At 38.7% G+C, this 14,683-nt stretch overlaps 2 protein-coding genes across 2 annotated transcripts; both read right to left on the reverse strand.

Moving 5' to 3' along the window:
* Positions 1 to 115: 115 nt before the first annotated feature.
* Positions 116 to 2,749, reverse strand: LOC145484154 (uncharacterized). Its single transcript, XM_081462779.1, has one exon. The coding sequence runs from the start codon at positions 2,106 to 2,108 to the stop codon at positions 957 to 959; it is 1,152 nt and encodes a 383-aa protein (XP_081318905.1). The 5' UTR covers positions 2,109 to 2,749; the 3' UTR covers positions 116 to 956.
* Positions 2,750 to 4,510: 1,761 nt separating this feature from the next.
* LOC145485726 (uncharacterized) lies at positions 4,511 to 13,695 on the reverse strand. The gene is made up of 12 exons (XM_081464345.1): positions 13,539 to 13,695; positions 13,414 to 13,457; positions 13,234 to 13,311; positions 12,836 to 12,887; positions 11,234 to 12,019; positions 10,521 to 10,606; positions 10,125 to 10,371; positions 7,063 to 7,167; positions 6,938 to 6,981; positions 6,758 to 6,835; positions 6,360 to 6,411; positions 4,511 to 5,547 (listed from the first exon to the last, which is right to left on the reverse strand). The coding sequence occupies exons 1-12, from the start codon at positions 13,605 to 13,607 to the stop codon at positions 4,807 to 4,809; spliced, it is 2,382 nt and encodes a 793-aa protein (XP_081320471.1). The 5' UTR covers positions 13,608 to 13,695; the 3' UTR covers positions 4,511 to 4,806.
* Positions 13,696 to 14,683: the final 988 nt, after the last annotated feature.

Raw genomic sequence — 14,683 nt, forward strand, 5'->3', positions numbered from 1 at the left:
TTTTTGAAACGAAGCTACTTTTAATTTCCTGTGAAAAAATTACGGTAACTTTCAAATCAGTTTCCATATCAAACTCATTTTCAAGAGAGATGATTATTGTCAGGTCTTTTATGTTTCCCTGTTTTGTTGTGTTTGTGCAGTTGATCCGGTCATTGCAAAAAGAACACCGCTTTATATATGGAAGAGTGAAAGAATGGAACAGAAAGTCGATAAAAATTCTACATTTTTCATGTTTTTCGGTTTTTCACCTCTTCACTTTCGTAGAAGTTTAACTATATTTGATCCGCTCCATCTAAAAGAAAATTAATCCCTGCTCATCGCGAGAGAATTTTAAAAACAACCGCCCGCAAGCGTCAGAAATTGGGTTTTTTCCTCTCCTTTCACAATCATGCGCGCGCGATACACGCGAACCACTTTTCAAGCCGGCGGAGTTATATGTCGGCAAGCTCCCGTTTTGTAACGACCGCTATTTATCAAATACTCCCTGTAGTATAAATCTTGCCAGAACATGTTTATGTTATCTTGTTGTTCTGAAATGTCTTTCATAATTTCAAAAATAAAAACACACACATTGTTAAGCCTGTAAAATTGAATTTTAATAATTTGACTCGGAAGCATTTCAACAACTGCCTAATTTCATTTATTTTGATTTAATTTACAATCAATTTGCACCAAAGATAGATCATAAGTTCCGACAAAAGCCTTGGAAATTGGCCTTTTGTTGTTTTAGCATTTTTGGCGCAAACTGAATTTATTTACCAAATTAGCATGTTACCTTTGACTCAAACAACGTCAAAACAATTGCAAACCAATGAAAATATATTTAGCCAGCAAAAACAGGCACTTCAATCAAATTCATCGACATAAGAAATACAAACTAAACTGCAACTTTAGCGACCATGCAGATTACAGTATCTCCAATAATTTGGTTTGTTGTATTCGTCTTATATAGTCTGTCATCTGCTCGGTGAAAACGTTGGTGTCGAAGGTGTTGAATTTCTTTGTTCGTCCCATCCAGCATTAGGCAGATAGACGTGAATCGAAAGTTTTCGCCCACTTTCGTCCTCTTCCAATTGTTCTTTTTCCTGTGGACTCAAACTACGTCCTTTATGGACAACGTGGCGTGCCCATGGTACGGGCAAGAGTGGTGTTTTCCTATCCAGGAAATTTGTTCTTTGGTTGCTTCGAAAACGTGCTCGAAACTTTTGTAAAAGTTGCAAACCTTCCTCGTCCGAATGACAAAATATCGAATCTCTGGACTTCAGTTCAACGCGCCATTCTTTTTCCAACAAGTTCAGACCTTCTGGATTGATTTGAAAGCGCACCGGTTTCGATTTGCCGCCAAGGAGCAAAAATACCTCTTCGCGTTCACCGCGTGTTTGAGCGGGGCTCGTATTGTTTGAGGCAAAAGCTCTCTGGAAATAACCCCTTCTGAAACCAGGTTCACGGCCATTCATGGCAAACGTTGCTAAATCATCGTATTGCCCAGCTTCGTTTCTTCTACCTTTCATTTTCTTTAGGCAAGAATATAGCTTGTTAAGAGAGACAGAGTGTGAAGTTGTAGAGGTTGCTCCGTTGCTAACGACTTGCCCGCAGCTCAAACTGTCTTTTACGGCTTCGTCTCCACTCGAGGGTAAGCTTCCTCGTTTAGGCAGATTCTGTTGGGATTCCGCTAGACTCATGCGTTGTCCCGTGCACCGCATGCCAGCTAATGGATATACATCAAAACTCTCGAGTGCTGGACCTGTTAATCGGGTTTGTATCGAGCGTTGTAATTCATTAAGCTGGTTTCTATTCATGTCTGTCTTTTCAACCCCGACTGACTTGTCAACTTTTTCTGGTGCTGCTAATTGCTTTACTTTTGTGTTTCCTGACTCCAGAGAAGGATTACTTTTCCCTGGCTTGCTAACAGAAGGAAGACTATCCGATTTTCCTAGAGATCTTCCCAGAATCGTGCCATCCAATCCAGAACTCAACTGTTGGTACTCTGTGCTGTATTCGTCTTCGTTACGCCGAGCTGTTGCTTTTGCATAATTGCGTAGATACGGTGGCACCTTGAGCTGACCTCTGGGAAATATGTCTTCCCCTCTGAAAAAAGCAAAGCTCATTATCTTGAAGTAGCCTTGAAGTCAAAACCTTGCATCTCCATTTAAAATAGCTTAATTTTTTTTCATTTAAGTATCCGTATGAGTCGCGGCTGTGATTTTATAGCCAGAAGTGCGAGCGCGTACTTTTATGTAATGTAAACGGCGGGCAAACAGTGTACTTAAACAATCAGTGCGCACAAAATTGTTTGCTTTAATCCCTTTTTTCCACATATGACTGGAAGAACAATTAACGTTTGGGCTCCACTTGCCATCACAAAGGATTTAAATCAAATAAAGCGACGTCTTCATTTCCATAATAATTGGTCCGAAGTTTAAAGGATTTCTTTGCTTCTTCATGAATGGTTGCGCAAAGACAGCAAAATCTCCGCAGATACAAGTTGAACAAAACTAAACTCAGACAAACAAAGGATGTGACCCGTATCATCACGGCTTCTGTCATGTTAATTGTTAACTATTCGCTCGATCTTGTTTAAGAGTAAAGAAAGTTGTGTTGCAGTCAGCTGTTTAATATGTTGGTCGTGGGCCGCATTGTAAACAACTCGATTTTCAAACAACTTAATTGAAGGAAAGTAAACCTTTTCACGATTTAATTTTGTTATGAATATATCATATATATGTTTAACAATGACTCTCAAAATATTTCGTACAGCTGCTCATTCGATAACATCTTTCTATCACGAAAGAGTGACTCAACCAAATAAAAATTGCTCGTGTATCGTTTTCACGTGGAAGTTGTTTTCGTTTTTGTTAAAAATAAACCAAACAGTCTTACTGGACCTTACTACATTTGAATGTCATGAAGCAATTTCAAAATCTAAAATTTAACATCAATACAATTAAGATAATGTATTCAGTGGACAAAAATGTACGAATATGAATTGACATGGTCTAAGCTGGTTCAGATTTGCAACAAGTTGATCAAAAACCGTGAAAGCAAACTACAATCTGCAAATTTTGCTTTGGCGTGTATTATCTGTATCTCTTCAGATATATAGCGCAGTACATTGGAGCAAAGGTCATTTAGCCACCAAAAATTCCTGAAGTTACTTTTTTCAACAATACAAGCGTGCGTTGTTTGAACAACAAACACTAAAATAGGGCATAATAATAATAATAAAAAATAGGTGAGAACACGGTTTAATTCTGAAAGTTCGCGAATAATGCGGCTTGTACTTGCGTCAGCAAAAAGTATCGTACAATGCCTGTGCTGTTTGCGTCATCCTACAAAGAAATAAAACGGCTCTAACTGTGGCAAAGTTGCAATTAATTTTAGAAACTTTTTTCTGACGTACGAAGGGCTAAACACTCGAAACCCTACATATACATAAACATTAGCCTTTATTTGGCGAGGAAATATGCTCGAACATTTGTCCTTGGACATTATCTGTTCCTCAAAGCTCACTGTTTTCCTCGATCGAGGAAAACTGTGAGCTTTGAGGAGCATATTTTCGCGCCATATTGAGGCTATTGTGTTTATTACCCTTCAAATATTTTTCGCAACAAGCGGGTTTTAAAAATTGGGAAATAATATATCTTATTAATGTTTTGGTGGGTAGCATCGCTGTATATTTTTACAAGTTGTGCTAATAAGAAAGATTTATTATTCAACTGCTTTAGTCAATAAATTTATCAATGAAAGAGGGAGAGTGTGACAGTTTTGCGTGCGCGCACCAACCTGTACGGCAAACAGCTTTTCTACTGCACAAATAACTGTAAAAAAAACTCGCTGTATATTTGTAGTGTTATTTGGACGGTATTCGGCTGCAGTTGGATAATAATTAACAATTATTCACCGAAGTGGAGGAAAATATCCATCACTTTGACTAACACTGGGGTGAATAATTGTTTTAGTATATACCACACAAGCTGAATAATCGGCGGACCAAACCCTTATTTTATGTGTGACAAGCGGTTGGAAATTTTAAAATAATCTCTCGTGCCGGCTCCTCGGAGGTGAATAGTACTTGCTAATCACCTCGGAGTTAACCAATCAGAGCGCGCGAAAAGCACTATTCACTTGTGTGCTGTATACTAACACTTGAATCTTCTCCAGTTTTACCTGAGGAACATTCAGTGCCGTGATGCGTTTAGGCGAATCGCGCGCGAGCGACAATATTTGATGAATTATAATGCTTATAATAAAAAACTGGGTCATTGGATAATTAACATAGCCATCATGGTATATGAGCCATTATAATCTGGTTGGTCGCTTGTAGTTGTTGGCCCTTAGAACTAACTTAGTCGTGTAAAAAGTGGTGTTTCAACTGTTCCTTCTTACAAGTTGCGAGAAACATTCTCAGCTGTCCGCAGGTGTAAAAGGGGCGGTATAAATAACTTGCGTAAGCCAAGGAGCTAGACGTTTGAATGAACTTGCCACTCAACGTAAAACACATCTGCGGATGTTAAAAGGATTGTTTAATAAGCACAAGTTACAAATCAGCTCTTTCTTTCTTTTTTTCCTCTTACGCAATCCTTCGTTAAATTAACAATTAGTTACCCTAACCATGAACTTTTCCTGTTCATTTTTTTCTTTCTCTAACTATCGTAACGAGTCAACTTTATCGTTCAGTGTAAATAAAGCGTCACTGCTGAACGCATAAATAACGTAAATAGTTTATTTTAAACCTCTTTTGTACTTTTTCAGTTTACTAGTTAATTCTGGTCCCTATTTTTCTCATCTGATTTCCTTCTGTCCATATTATCCGGGCCTATCTGGTTCAGGGCCATAAAAGCCTTCGTAAGCAGAACATTCCTTCACTGTAACTGTCCCTCTTTCCGTGGTAACGTCTGTGATTATCATACTGTTGGCTAGGAATTCAAATCGCGAATACCGTGGGATCACCGGGGCGTTTTTGACTTCCCAGGGGGCAGGGAGAGGGGTTTCATTCCGGGTACTGGGTAGCGGGTTTGTTGAAGCCGTCGGAACTGCATCAGCGCTTGTGTTCACTGGTTTATCTTTGTCGTTGACTGCAGCTTTTTCAGCTACCACAGTTGTGTCGAGTATGTCTGTCTTTGTATTACTACTGCTACTCGAAGGACCGCTCATGACTTCGTCCACTAAAGAGGTCGAAGGCACCGCAATTTCCTTCGAGCAGACTTCTTCGGCTTTCAAAACCGAACCAGAAAAACTGCCCTCGCCGGGTACCGCGTTCTGTAGAGCTTTCTCTTCGACGTTGGTGGCACAAATTTCCACATCTAACTTTTCGGCTTCTCCTGCATCGTTTACGGCGAGGGGATTTAACTCCTCCGAGGCTAAAGGTTCCGGCAAAGGAACCTCGCCACTGCCTCCGTCCATCTTCGGTATCTTTCGTTTTTTCCGACGTTTTCTTTTCACTGGTGGATCGGGAAGAACTTCCTGCGATGGCTCAGCGATTTCACAATCCCTAGCATTATCATTGACGTCTTCAATGTTTACAGACGGTTCCACATCCTTGGCTGCCTACAAAAACACAAGAAAAATCGTGTGTAGGTCATTTGCATGTTTGGGACAAAATCTGTTTCCTTTAGGAGCAACAAACAAAACATATACGGTAAATATCGTAAAATCCGAGGAACAACCAAACGTGCGCGAATTTCAGCTCTAAAACAGCCGGCAGAACAAATATCAGTGATTAAAAAATGCATTTACATTTGGTAAAAGGACATCAAAAAGTAAAGGTAGTATTGTTTTGAACATTGGAGTCATAATATAACAGAATAAATGATTTAAAAACAGATTTTTGCCATGAATAGCAATAGTTTTGACTTTGTAATTGCGAAGATGTTAATTCTGAATTTTGTCACGTTTTAAAATTAACACAGCGCAATCGAAAACTGTGATATTGGATTGAAGCCGCGTGAGTTGCAAATTCCAAGACGCTTAATCTCAAAAACATAGCACTGATACGAAAATCAATAATACTTTTGTTTACAATTTTTAGAAAAAGAACAGCTTTGCCCGGAGAATAATTTCAATTCAAAAAATATAAAAGACGACCATGAAAATTAAAATGAAACTGAAAAATTAAAATGTTCCACGTTTTGAAACCGACATCTGGCCGGCAAGTTGTGCAAAATAACATTTACGAACTTGCTCCCGTTTGAACGGTGTTAAAAAATATCTACATAGAATGATAAAAATGATTAGAATTTAAGCCTGGTTTTGCCACGATTATCGGTTTTTAAAAAATTCTAAGTTAGACACACTCATAAATCGCAATTTTCCTATTACAACAGGAAGTGCGACTCATGTTTTGCTACTAGCGTACTTACGGTTTCATCAGAGACCAAAACTCTCTTCTTTTTCCCTTTAAATTTTCCCTTTCTATTAATGACAAAAAAGCAAAAATTAGCACCACAACAAGTTGTAGAAGAACTTGAATAGCCACGTTCAAGTACAGCGACGTGAAAAGCGTTGAAATCGACATTCTCGCGTCGATTTCAGTTTTTATTTCGCTCAAATTAACATCAACTTAACGATAAACTATTTCGAAACTAAACCGAATTTACGGCAAAATTATTTTCCAGAACAAGTGGTCGAAAGTCTCAGCTACTCCGAGTTTTCCTTTTCGATAATCTACAGTTGCCTTTGTATTCCCTACATAATTTTAACACACATGAACGCTTCGGCGAAGAACGACAGAAAGTGAACTTGTTTAAACGTGCTGTACCTCGCGGTCAACCTTTGTCGAAACGCCCGCAATAATCTTGGATCGAGAACATTTTCCTCAGGTTCCCAAGTGTTGTACCTAAGTGGATTTCAGCAAGAGAGCCATCAGTAAATACAACAACAGATAGAAACGTTCAACAGTTAATTTATACACGTGAACTACACGATGCCAAATACTTACTTTTGTGAATATCCCTTCCATTTGATGAAGTACTCAACTTTGCCCTGCAAAACAAAGCCTCATTAATGGCTAAATTACGCCGGATTCTCGACAACAATACAGCACATATTGCTTTGTCGACATACCTCTCGAACTCTTCGCTTCAGGATCGTTTCGGCCGCATAGATGCCGTTGTTTTTGCCAGGCCGATTCATGTCTCTGAACTGATGTTGGTGTTTTGTATTCGTATTAAATTACGGCTCCGCATCCCATAATAATGTCATCTTGTTGACGTCACGTGCGCAGCTGTTTGAGTCTGGACCGGATGATCGCTTTTTTGCTTGAACAATTTTCCCGTTTCTTTTTATGAACCGCAAAAAAAATGTGAACAAGGGAAAACAGCGGGCGAAAATCACCTTGCAAGTTTTTATTACAGCGTTACTCTCCATAGCTGTTTCCCGATTAACATGATGTTATTTTTTTTTGGAAAACACCTTTTGGAAGCCCACGGGGACATAAGCCTCCTCAACGAAAGCCAGTTTCGAATTCTCCGAAAGTGCCAAGGGAAATTTGATTGCCTCGTCTATGAGATGCTTTGCATAAAGGAACGGAATCCAAGCTTGAACACGCAAACTGACTCCATCCGTGCGAAACTCTTTGTTTAATTTTAAACATTTTAACACATCCATTGAACTATTGTTTTACCGACTATTTATACATTTTTTATCAACTATCATTTTGACTTGATAATGACGTTAGCTCAACGTCGAAACGTCTTCGTTTTTTAACAAAATTTTTAACTTTCTCAATGTGCTTAGAAATATTTTATCGCAATTTTTTATAGTTAAATGTTTAGAAAAATCGCTTCTTGTTCGTTATTTTTTTTGCCGGCATTTTAATTTATAGTCAGAGTCGAGAACCTCATCATGTGGTTCTGTGGATTTCTAGTTTGCTAATCTAGTTTTTCCGATTCGCCATCCGAACATCATAAAGTTAAAAAAAATAGATATATACTGTTTCATGAATTAAGCCGTGTAAATAAGGGAGTAAAGCTTTAAGTACCAATGAGTTTTAAAATCGGTGTATGTTTTGTAACGTTGGCTAAAATAGACGACTTCCTAGTCTCCCGAGGGACTTTGTAGGTTTGAAAGAATAATACAGTCAAACCTGTATATAACGGCCCTGTGTATAGCGGTCACCCTGTGTATAACGGTCACTGAACAACTTCCCAAAAATCGTCCCTTATATTTACTGTTAAGTTGACCTGCATAATAGCGGTCACCTGTATATAACGGACTCGGTCACCCTTTAGACTTCCTAAATCCACAATTTTATTATCTTTTACCTGTATATAACGGTCACGAAATTGGGTTACGATTAACGAATAATGACAAGCTTTATTCATCAGCTCGTTAAATAGCAGCCACTAAGGCAGGGGTTTCACAAAAATACAAATATTAGTACTAAACACAACTACTAATACATGTCATCGCCTACGTCCAACACATGCTTGCGGCAGATAACATTTAAGTGCCGTCGCTTTCAAACAATAGTTAACTAGTGTAACTGTAACAACAAAACCGTGCCACACTGTTTTCACTTTCGTCATAGTTCCCAGATTATAACACTGTACTGTACTTATCAAGCTGACAGCGGCGGCTTTACACTGTATTAGGCTACTGTTTTGTAGACCAAGACAGCGCTCGGCATCAAATTTCTCTTCTACCAGCTTCCGATGCAGCCACTCACAGGAGACTTAAATCAAAGTATACTACACCTCCCTCAAAGTACACCACGGACATTTTATTGGCCTTTTTTATCGTGTTTATTGCGTTGCTGTTACTCGTTATTGTCATTAAAACGTAAATTGAGTGATTATTTGCTCATAAAAATGCTATTTATTGACTTCCAGGGGTGTTTAAAGGAAACCTGTGTACAGCGGTTACCCTGTACACAACGGTCACCTGGCCATTTCCCAAGGGTGGCCGTTATATACAGGTTTGACTGTATGCTATCCCGTATTTTAAGTTAAGAGCCCGTCTCACTCAATATACAGCGCAATGAAATGCATGAAAATGCTCGGCGGAGAAAATTGCTGACCCCAAGTACCGTACATCAAGCGTGACCAAACTGTGCTTTTGGCTGTGAGCCAGACAATAACTACAGCTTATTAGTTTTACAACACTAACTTCAAGAAGCCATACGTTAGTCCATTTAAGCACTGCAGAATATCCGAAGACCCTTCTTGTTATTTTCCAAGTAACATCAAAATGATGTGATTATATCCTTATAATCCTAAAATCTGTCAGCGTCAATATTGGATTCGTCTATTGTTCTTAGCCTAACCGGCAGATACACGGGAAGTGTTTATTCTTTCATTGTTTCGAAGCCAAAAAACAACCGCCGGCCAAAATAACTAAATAATTTATTCGTTTTCGTTTTTTGGCCATTCAATGTGATAATTAAGGTATATTTGCTTTTATCGTTTTACGCTGGATGAAGAAACTCACTCCATCTGGCCCATCCATTCTGAATAAAAGACATGACAGGTTTCAAGCTTCCGCTTTTTGAAGGATCAGGCAACAACCAGTTTCTTGTGTCTTGTCACGGACACAAGAAAATGTTAGAAAATTCAGTATCAATTAAATAATATTGATATTAAAATTAAAATAACAAGTTCAATTTATTGAATGATCGCATCAGGAAGCCTTCAGATATCTAAATTTTCTCTCGTGAGTATCACTTTTATTTTACTTTAATTCAACTTTACTTAAACTGATAAAAATTGTTAGAAATTTAATAAAGCATGAATCTAAAGAAGTCCTTCGTAGCGCGCACGGTTTCTTTGACAAATCTGCCCAAAAAAAATTGCAGCAAAACGGCGATTTATATTCTATTTTATAGATATATAACAAACAGTATTTTGTTTCGCCAATAAAATAGTCTTTAGTTTGTTTTGTTCTCTGTTCAGTTCTTGCGAAGCGAAGATGTGGCACTACTTGCTTTTGTTGTCAAAAACATTTTTACTTTAATACTTCCGGGTAAACTATAACTCTTCCCGCCTCGCTACTTTAACTTCATGTCACGTTTACTGTGCAAATATCGCATATTTGTACTCCACTTTTTTCGTAAATTCAGATATATTTAGATCCGTTCTATACCGCATCTGGCAATTTGAGAAACGACTCCCTCGCATGAGTTATCGTACTCCATAGCGGTAGGCCTGCTGCCAGAACTTGTCCTTTTCGCTCAAATGTTGCGGTCCTGAGAAATGAGCGGCTCTTGCCGTGTAAGACAAAGTTGTTTTTTTCTGCTTTTTAGGAAGACTAACAGATGATTCTTGTGGCTTGTAAGGCGTTTGACCTGTAGAAACTTTCAACGACGCGCTTCCATCTTCACTACGTCGGTGCTGACCTCGGCGTTTCTTTGTGTCTCGAGTCCGTTGATGTTTTCTTCTGGAGAACATGAACGGAAAACATCCACCAAACAATATCAAGAAAACAAGTATCCCAGGTTTTGTCATGTTGCTGCTGAGTGAGACTGTTTGTAGAGATCAAATGAATTATTTCCAACGGCTCCTATCTTTATGCCAGAGGGTGGTTACTTGATGTGAAGACTACAGCCTCGAATCAAACGCGTGTTGGAATCGCTGAAGCGATTCTCGCCACAAACCAGCATTTGTTTTGAAACCTGTCAATAGAACTAAGGGATTATTACAATCATCAAATGTCTCGTGACACAAAGACACTTATGTAAATGATGATTTAATATTTATGAAAATGATATCACTGTCTGCGTTTTTCTAAGTTTAATAATTTCATGAATTTTCGAGGCGCAACAGTTCTACAGGAAATGACTTTTAAAATAGGTCTTATTCACGGTAGCCGCTACAATATAGCAAATGAAAATTGTTAATCACGTGATTTCTGAGAGGAAACGTCTTCAAATCGATAGATCTTCAGCAGAATTTTTTTCACATACATTGTAAACCGACTTACGACATTACCGCTGTGAACTGCGCGGTAAAAAAATACCTGCTTATGAGGCCTTTAACAAGTACATACAGATACACCGTTCCAGACTAAGACGATATCATTATAATTGTCTATTGTCTAATATGACACTCGATGTGATTTAATTTTGGCACAGATGCTGGAATGTTCAGGTAACCTGATTTTCTGTGAAATGTCGTCTTTGCTGTGTTGCCCCTTGGCAGACCTCCACATGCGTAACTTGCACCATTCGAAATCTGGTGCTATCCAGGATTGAAAGAGTTTTTCAAAGGATATCTATGCTGTTGCTCCAAGACACATATTAGCTGTCACGGACACAGTAGCAAAACTTTCTCAGATGTGGGTGTGAGGTCTTTATACAATCTGGCTGAGATCCGTAGATATTTATCCGGCTTATGTGTTCATTCACTGTAACTGTCCCTCTTTCCGTGGTAACGTCTGTGATTATCATACTGTTGGCTAGGAATTCAAATCGCGAATACCGTGGGATCACCGGGGTGTTTTTGACTTCCGAGGAGGCAGGGAGAGGGGTTTCATTCCGCGTAGGGGGTAGCGGGTTTGTTGAAGCCATCGGAACCGCATCAGCGCTTGTGTTCACTGGTTTATCTTTGTCGTTGACTGCAGCTTTTTCAGCTACCACAGTTGTGTCGAGTATGTCTGTCTTTGTATTACTACTGCTACTCGAAGGACCGCTCATGACTTCGTCCACTAAAGAGGTCGAAGGCACCGCAATTTCCTTCGAGCAGACTTCTTCGGCTTTCAAAACCGAACCAGAAAAACTGCCCTCGCCGGGTACCGCGTTCTGTAGAGCTTTCTCTTCGACGTTGGTGGCACAAATTTCCACATCTAACTTTTCGGCTTCTCCTGCATCGTTTACGGCGAGGGGATCTAACTCCTCCGAGGCTAAAGGTTCCGGCAAAGGAACCTCGCCACTGCCTCCGTCCATCTTCGGTATCTTTCGTTTTTTCCGACGTTTTCTTTTCACTGGTGGATCGGGAAGAACTTCCTGCGATGGCTCAGCGATTTCACAATCCCTAGCATTATCATTGACACCTTCAATGTTTACAGACGGTTCCACATCCTTGGCTGCCTACAAAAACACAAGAAAAATCGTGTGTAGGTCATTTGCATGTTTGGGACAAAATCTGTTTCCTTTAGGAGCAACAAACAAAACATAGACGGTAGATATCGTAAAATCCGAGGAAAAACCAAACGTGCGCGAAATTCAGCTCTAAAACACCCGGCAGAACAAATATCAGTGATTAAAAAATGTTATGCATTCACATTTGGTAAAAGGACATCAACAAGTAAAGGTAGTATTGTTTTGAACATTGGAGTCATAATATAACAGAATAAATGATTTGAAAACAGATTTTTGCCATGAATAGCAACAGTTTTGACTTTGTAATTGCGAAGATGTTAATTCTGAATTTTGTCACGTTTTAAAATTAACACAGCGCAATCGAAAACTGTGATATTGGATTGAAGCTGGGTGAGTTGCAAATTCCAAGACGCCTAATCTCAAAAACATAGCACTGATACGAAAATCAATAATACCTTTGTTTACAATTTTTAGAAAAAGAACAGCTTTGCCCGGAGAATAATTTCAATTCAAAAAATATAAAAGACGACCATGAAAATTAAAATGAAACTGACGATTAAAATGTTCCACGTTTTGAAACCGACATCTGGCCGGCAAGTTGTGCAAAATAACATTTACGAACTTGCTCCCGTTTGAACGGTGTTAAAAAATATCTACATAGAATGATGAAAATGATTAGAATTTAAGCCTGGTTTTGCCACGATTATCGGTTTTTAAAAAATTCTAAGTTAGACACACTCATAAATCGCAATTTTCCTATTACAACAGGAAGTGCGACTCATGTTTTGTTACTAGCGTACTTACGGTTTCATCAGAGACCAAAACTCTCTTCTTTTTCCCTTTAAATTTTCCCTTTCTATTAATGACAAAAAAGCAAAAATTAGCACCACAACAAGTTGTAGAAGAACTTGAATAGCCACGTTCAAGTACAGCGACGTGAAAAGCGTTGAAATCGACATTCTCGCGTCGATTTCAGTTTTTATTTCGCTCAAATTAACATCAACTTAACGATAAACTATTTCGAAACTAAACCGAATTTACGGCAAAATTATTTTCCAGAACAAGTGGTCGAAAGTCTCAGCTACTCCGAGTTTTCCTTTTCGATAATCTACAGTTGCCTTTGTATTTCCTACATAATTTTAACACACATGAACGCTTCGGCGAAGAACGACAGAAAGTGAACTTGTTTAAACGTGCTGTACCTCGCGGTCAACCTTTGTCGAAACGCCTGCAATAATCTTGGATCGAGAACATTTTCCTCAGGTTCCCAAGTGTTGTACCTAAGTGGATTTCAGCAGGAGAGCCATCAGTAAATACAACAACAGATAGAAACGTTCAACAGTTAATTTATACACGTGAACTACACGATGCCAAATACTTACTTTTGTGAATATCCCTTCCATTTGATGAAGTACTCAACTTTGCCCTGCAAAACAAAGCCTCATTAATGGCTAAATTACGCCGGATTCTCGACAACAATACAGCACATATTGCTTTGTCGACATACCTCTCGAACTCTTCGCTTCAGGATCGTTTCGGCCGCATAGATGCCGTTGTTTTTGCCAGGCCGATTCATGTCTCTGAACTGATGTTGGTGTTTTGTATTCGTATTAAATTACGGCTCCGCATCCCATAATAATGTCATCTTGTTGACGTCACGCGTGCAGCTGTTTCAGTCTGGACCGGATGATCGCTTTTTTGCTTGAACAATTTTCCCGTTTCTTTTTATAAACCGCAAAAAAAATGTGAACAAGGGAAAACAGCGGGCGAAAATCACCTTGCAAGTTTTTATTACAGCGTTACTCTCCATAGCTGTTTCCCGATTATCATGCTGGTATTTTTTTGGAAAACACCTTTTGGAAGCCCACGGGGACATAAGCCTCCTCAACGAAAGCCAGTTTCGAATTCTCCGAATTAAAGTGCCAAGGGAAATTTGATTGCCTCGTCTATGAGATGCTTTGCATAAAGGAACGGAATCCAAGCTTGAACACGCAAACTGACTCCATCCGTGCGAAACTCTTTGTTTAATTTTAAACATTTTAACACATCCATTGAACTATTGTTTTACTGACTATTTATACATTTTTTTATCAACTATCATTTTGACTTGATAATGACGTTAGCTCAACGTCGAAACGTCGTCGTTTTTTTAACAACATTTTTAACTTTCTCAATATGCTTAGAAATATTTTATCGCAATTTTTTATAGTTAAATGTTTAGAAAAATCGCTTCTTGTTCGTTATTTTTTTTGCCGGCATTTTAATTTATAGTCAGAGTCGAGAACCTCATCATGTGGTTCTGTGGATTTCTAGTTTGCTAATCTAGTTTTTCCGATTCGCCATCCGAACATCATAAAGTTAAAAAAAAAATAGATATATACTGTTTCATGAATTAAGCCGTGTAAGTAAGGGAGTAAAGCTTTAAGTACCAATGAGTTTTAAAATCGGTGTATGTTTTGTAACGTTGGCTAAAATAGACGACTTTCTAGTCTCCCAGCCGAAGGACTTTGTAGATTTGAAAGAATAATACAGTCAAGCCTGGATATAACGGCCCTGTATATAGCGGTCACCCTGTATATAACGGTCACTGAACAACTTCCCAAAAATCGTCCCTTATATTTACTGTTAAGTTGACCTGCATATAGCGGTCAC

This window comes from Orbicella franksi, chromosome 4, assembly GCF_964199315.1.
Source record: "Orbicella franksi chromosome 4, jaOrbFran1.1, whole genome shotgun sequence".
In the NCBI taxonomy this organism is placed as follows: domain Eukaryota; kingdom Metazoa; phylum Cnidaria; class Anthozoa; order Scleractinia; family Merulinidae; genus Orbicella; species Orbicella franksi.

Bases quoted from the DNA above. Each gene is read 5' to 3' on its own strand.
- LOC145484154 (XM_081462779.1), bottom strand. From the start codon at position 2,108: ATGAGCTTTGCTTTTTTCAGAGGGGAAGACATATTTCCCAGAGGTCAG.
- LOC145485726 (XM_081464345.1), bottom strand. From the start codon at position 13,607: ATGAATCGGCCTGGCAAAAACAACGGCATCTATGCGGCCGAAACGATC. The intron at 13,458-13,538 runs GTATGTCGACAA...TTTGTTTTGCAG, and splicing joins TGAAGCGAAGAGTTCGAGAG to GGCAAAGTTGAGTACTTCAT. The intron at 6,836-6,937 runs GTAAGTATTTGG...AAATCCACTTAG, and splicing joins TGGAAGGGATATTCACAAAA to GTACAACACTTGGGAACCTG.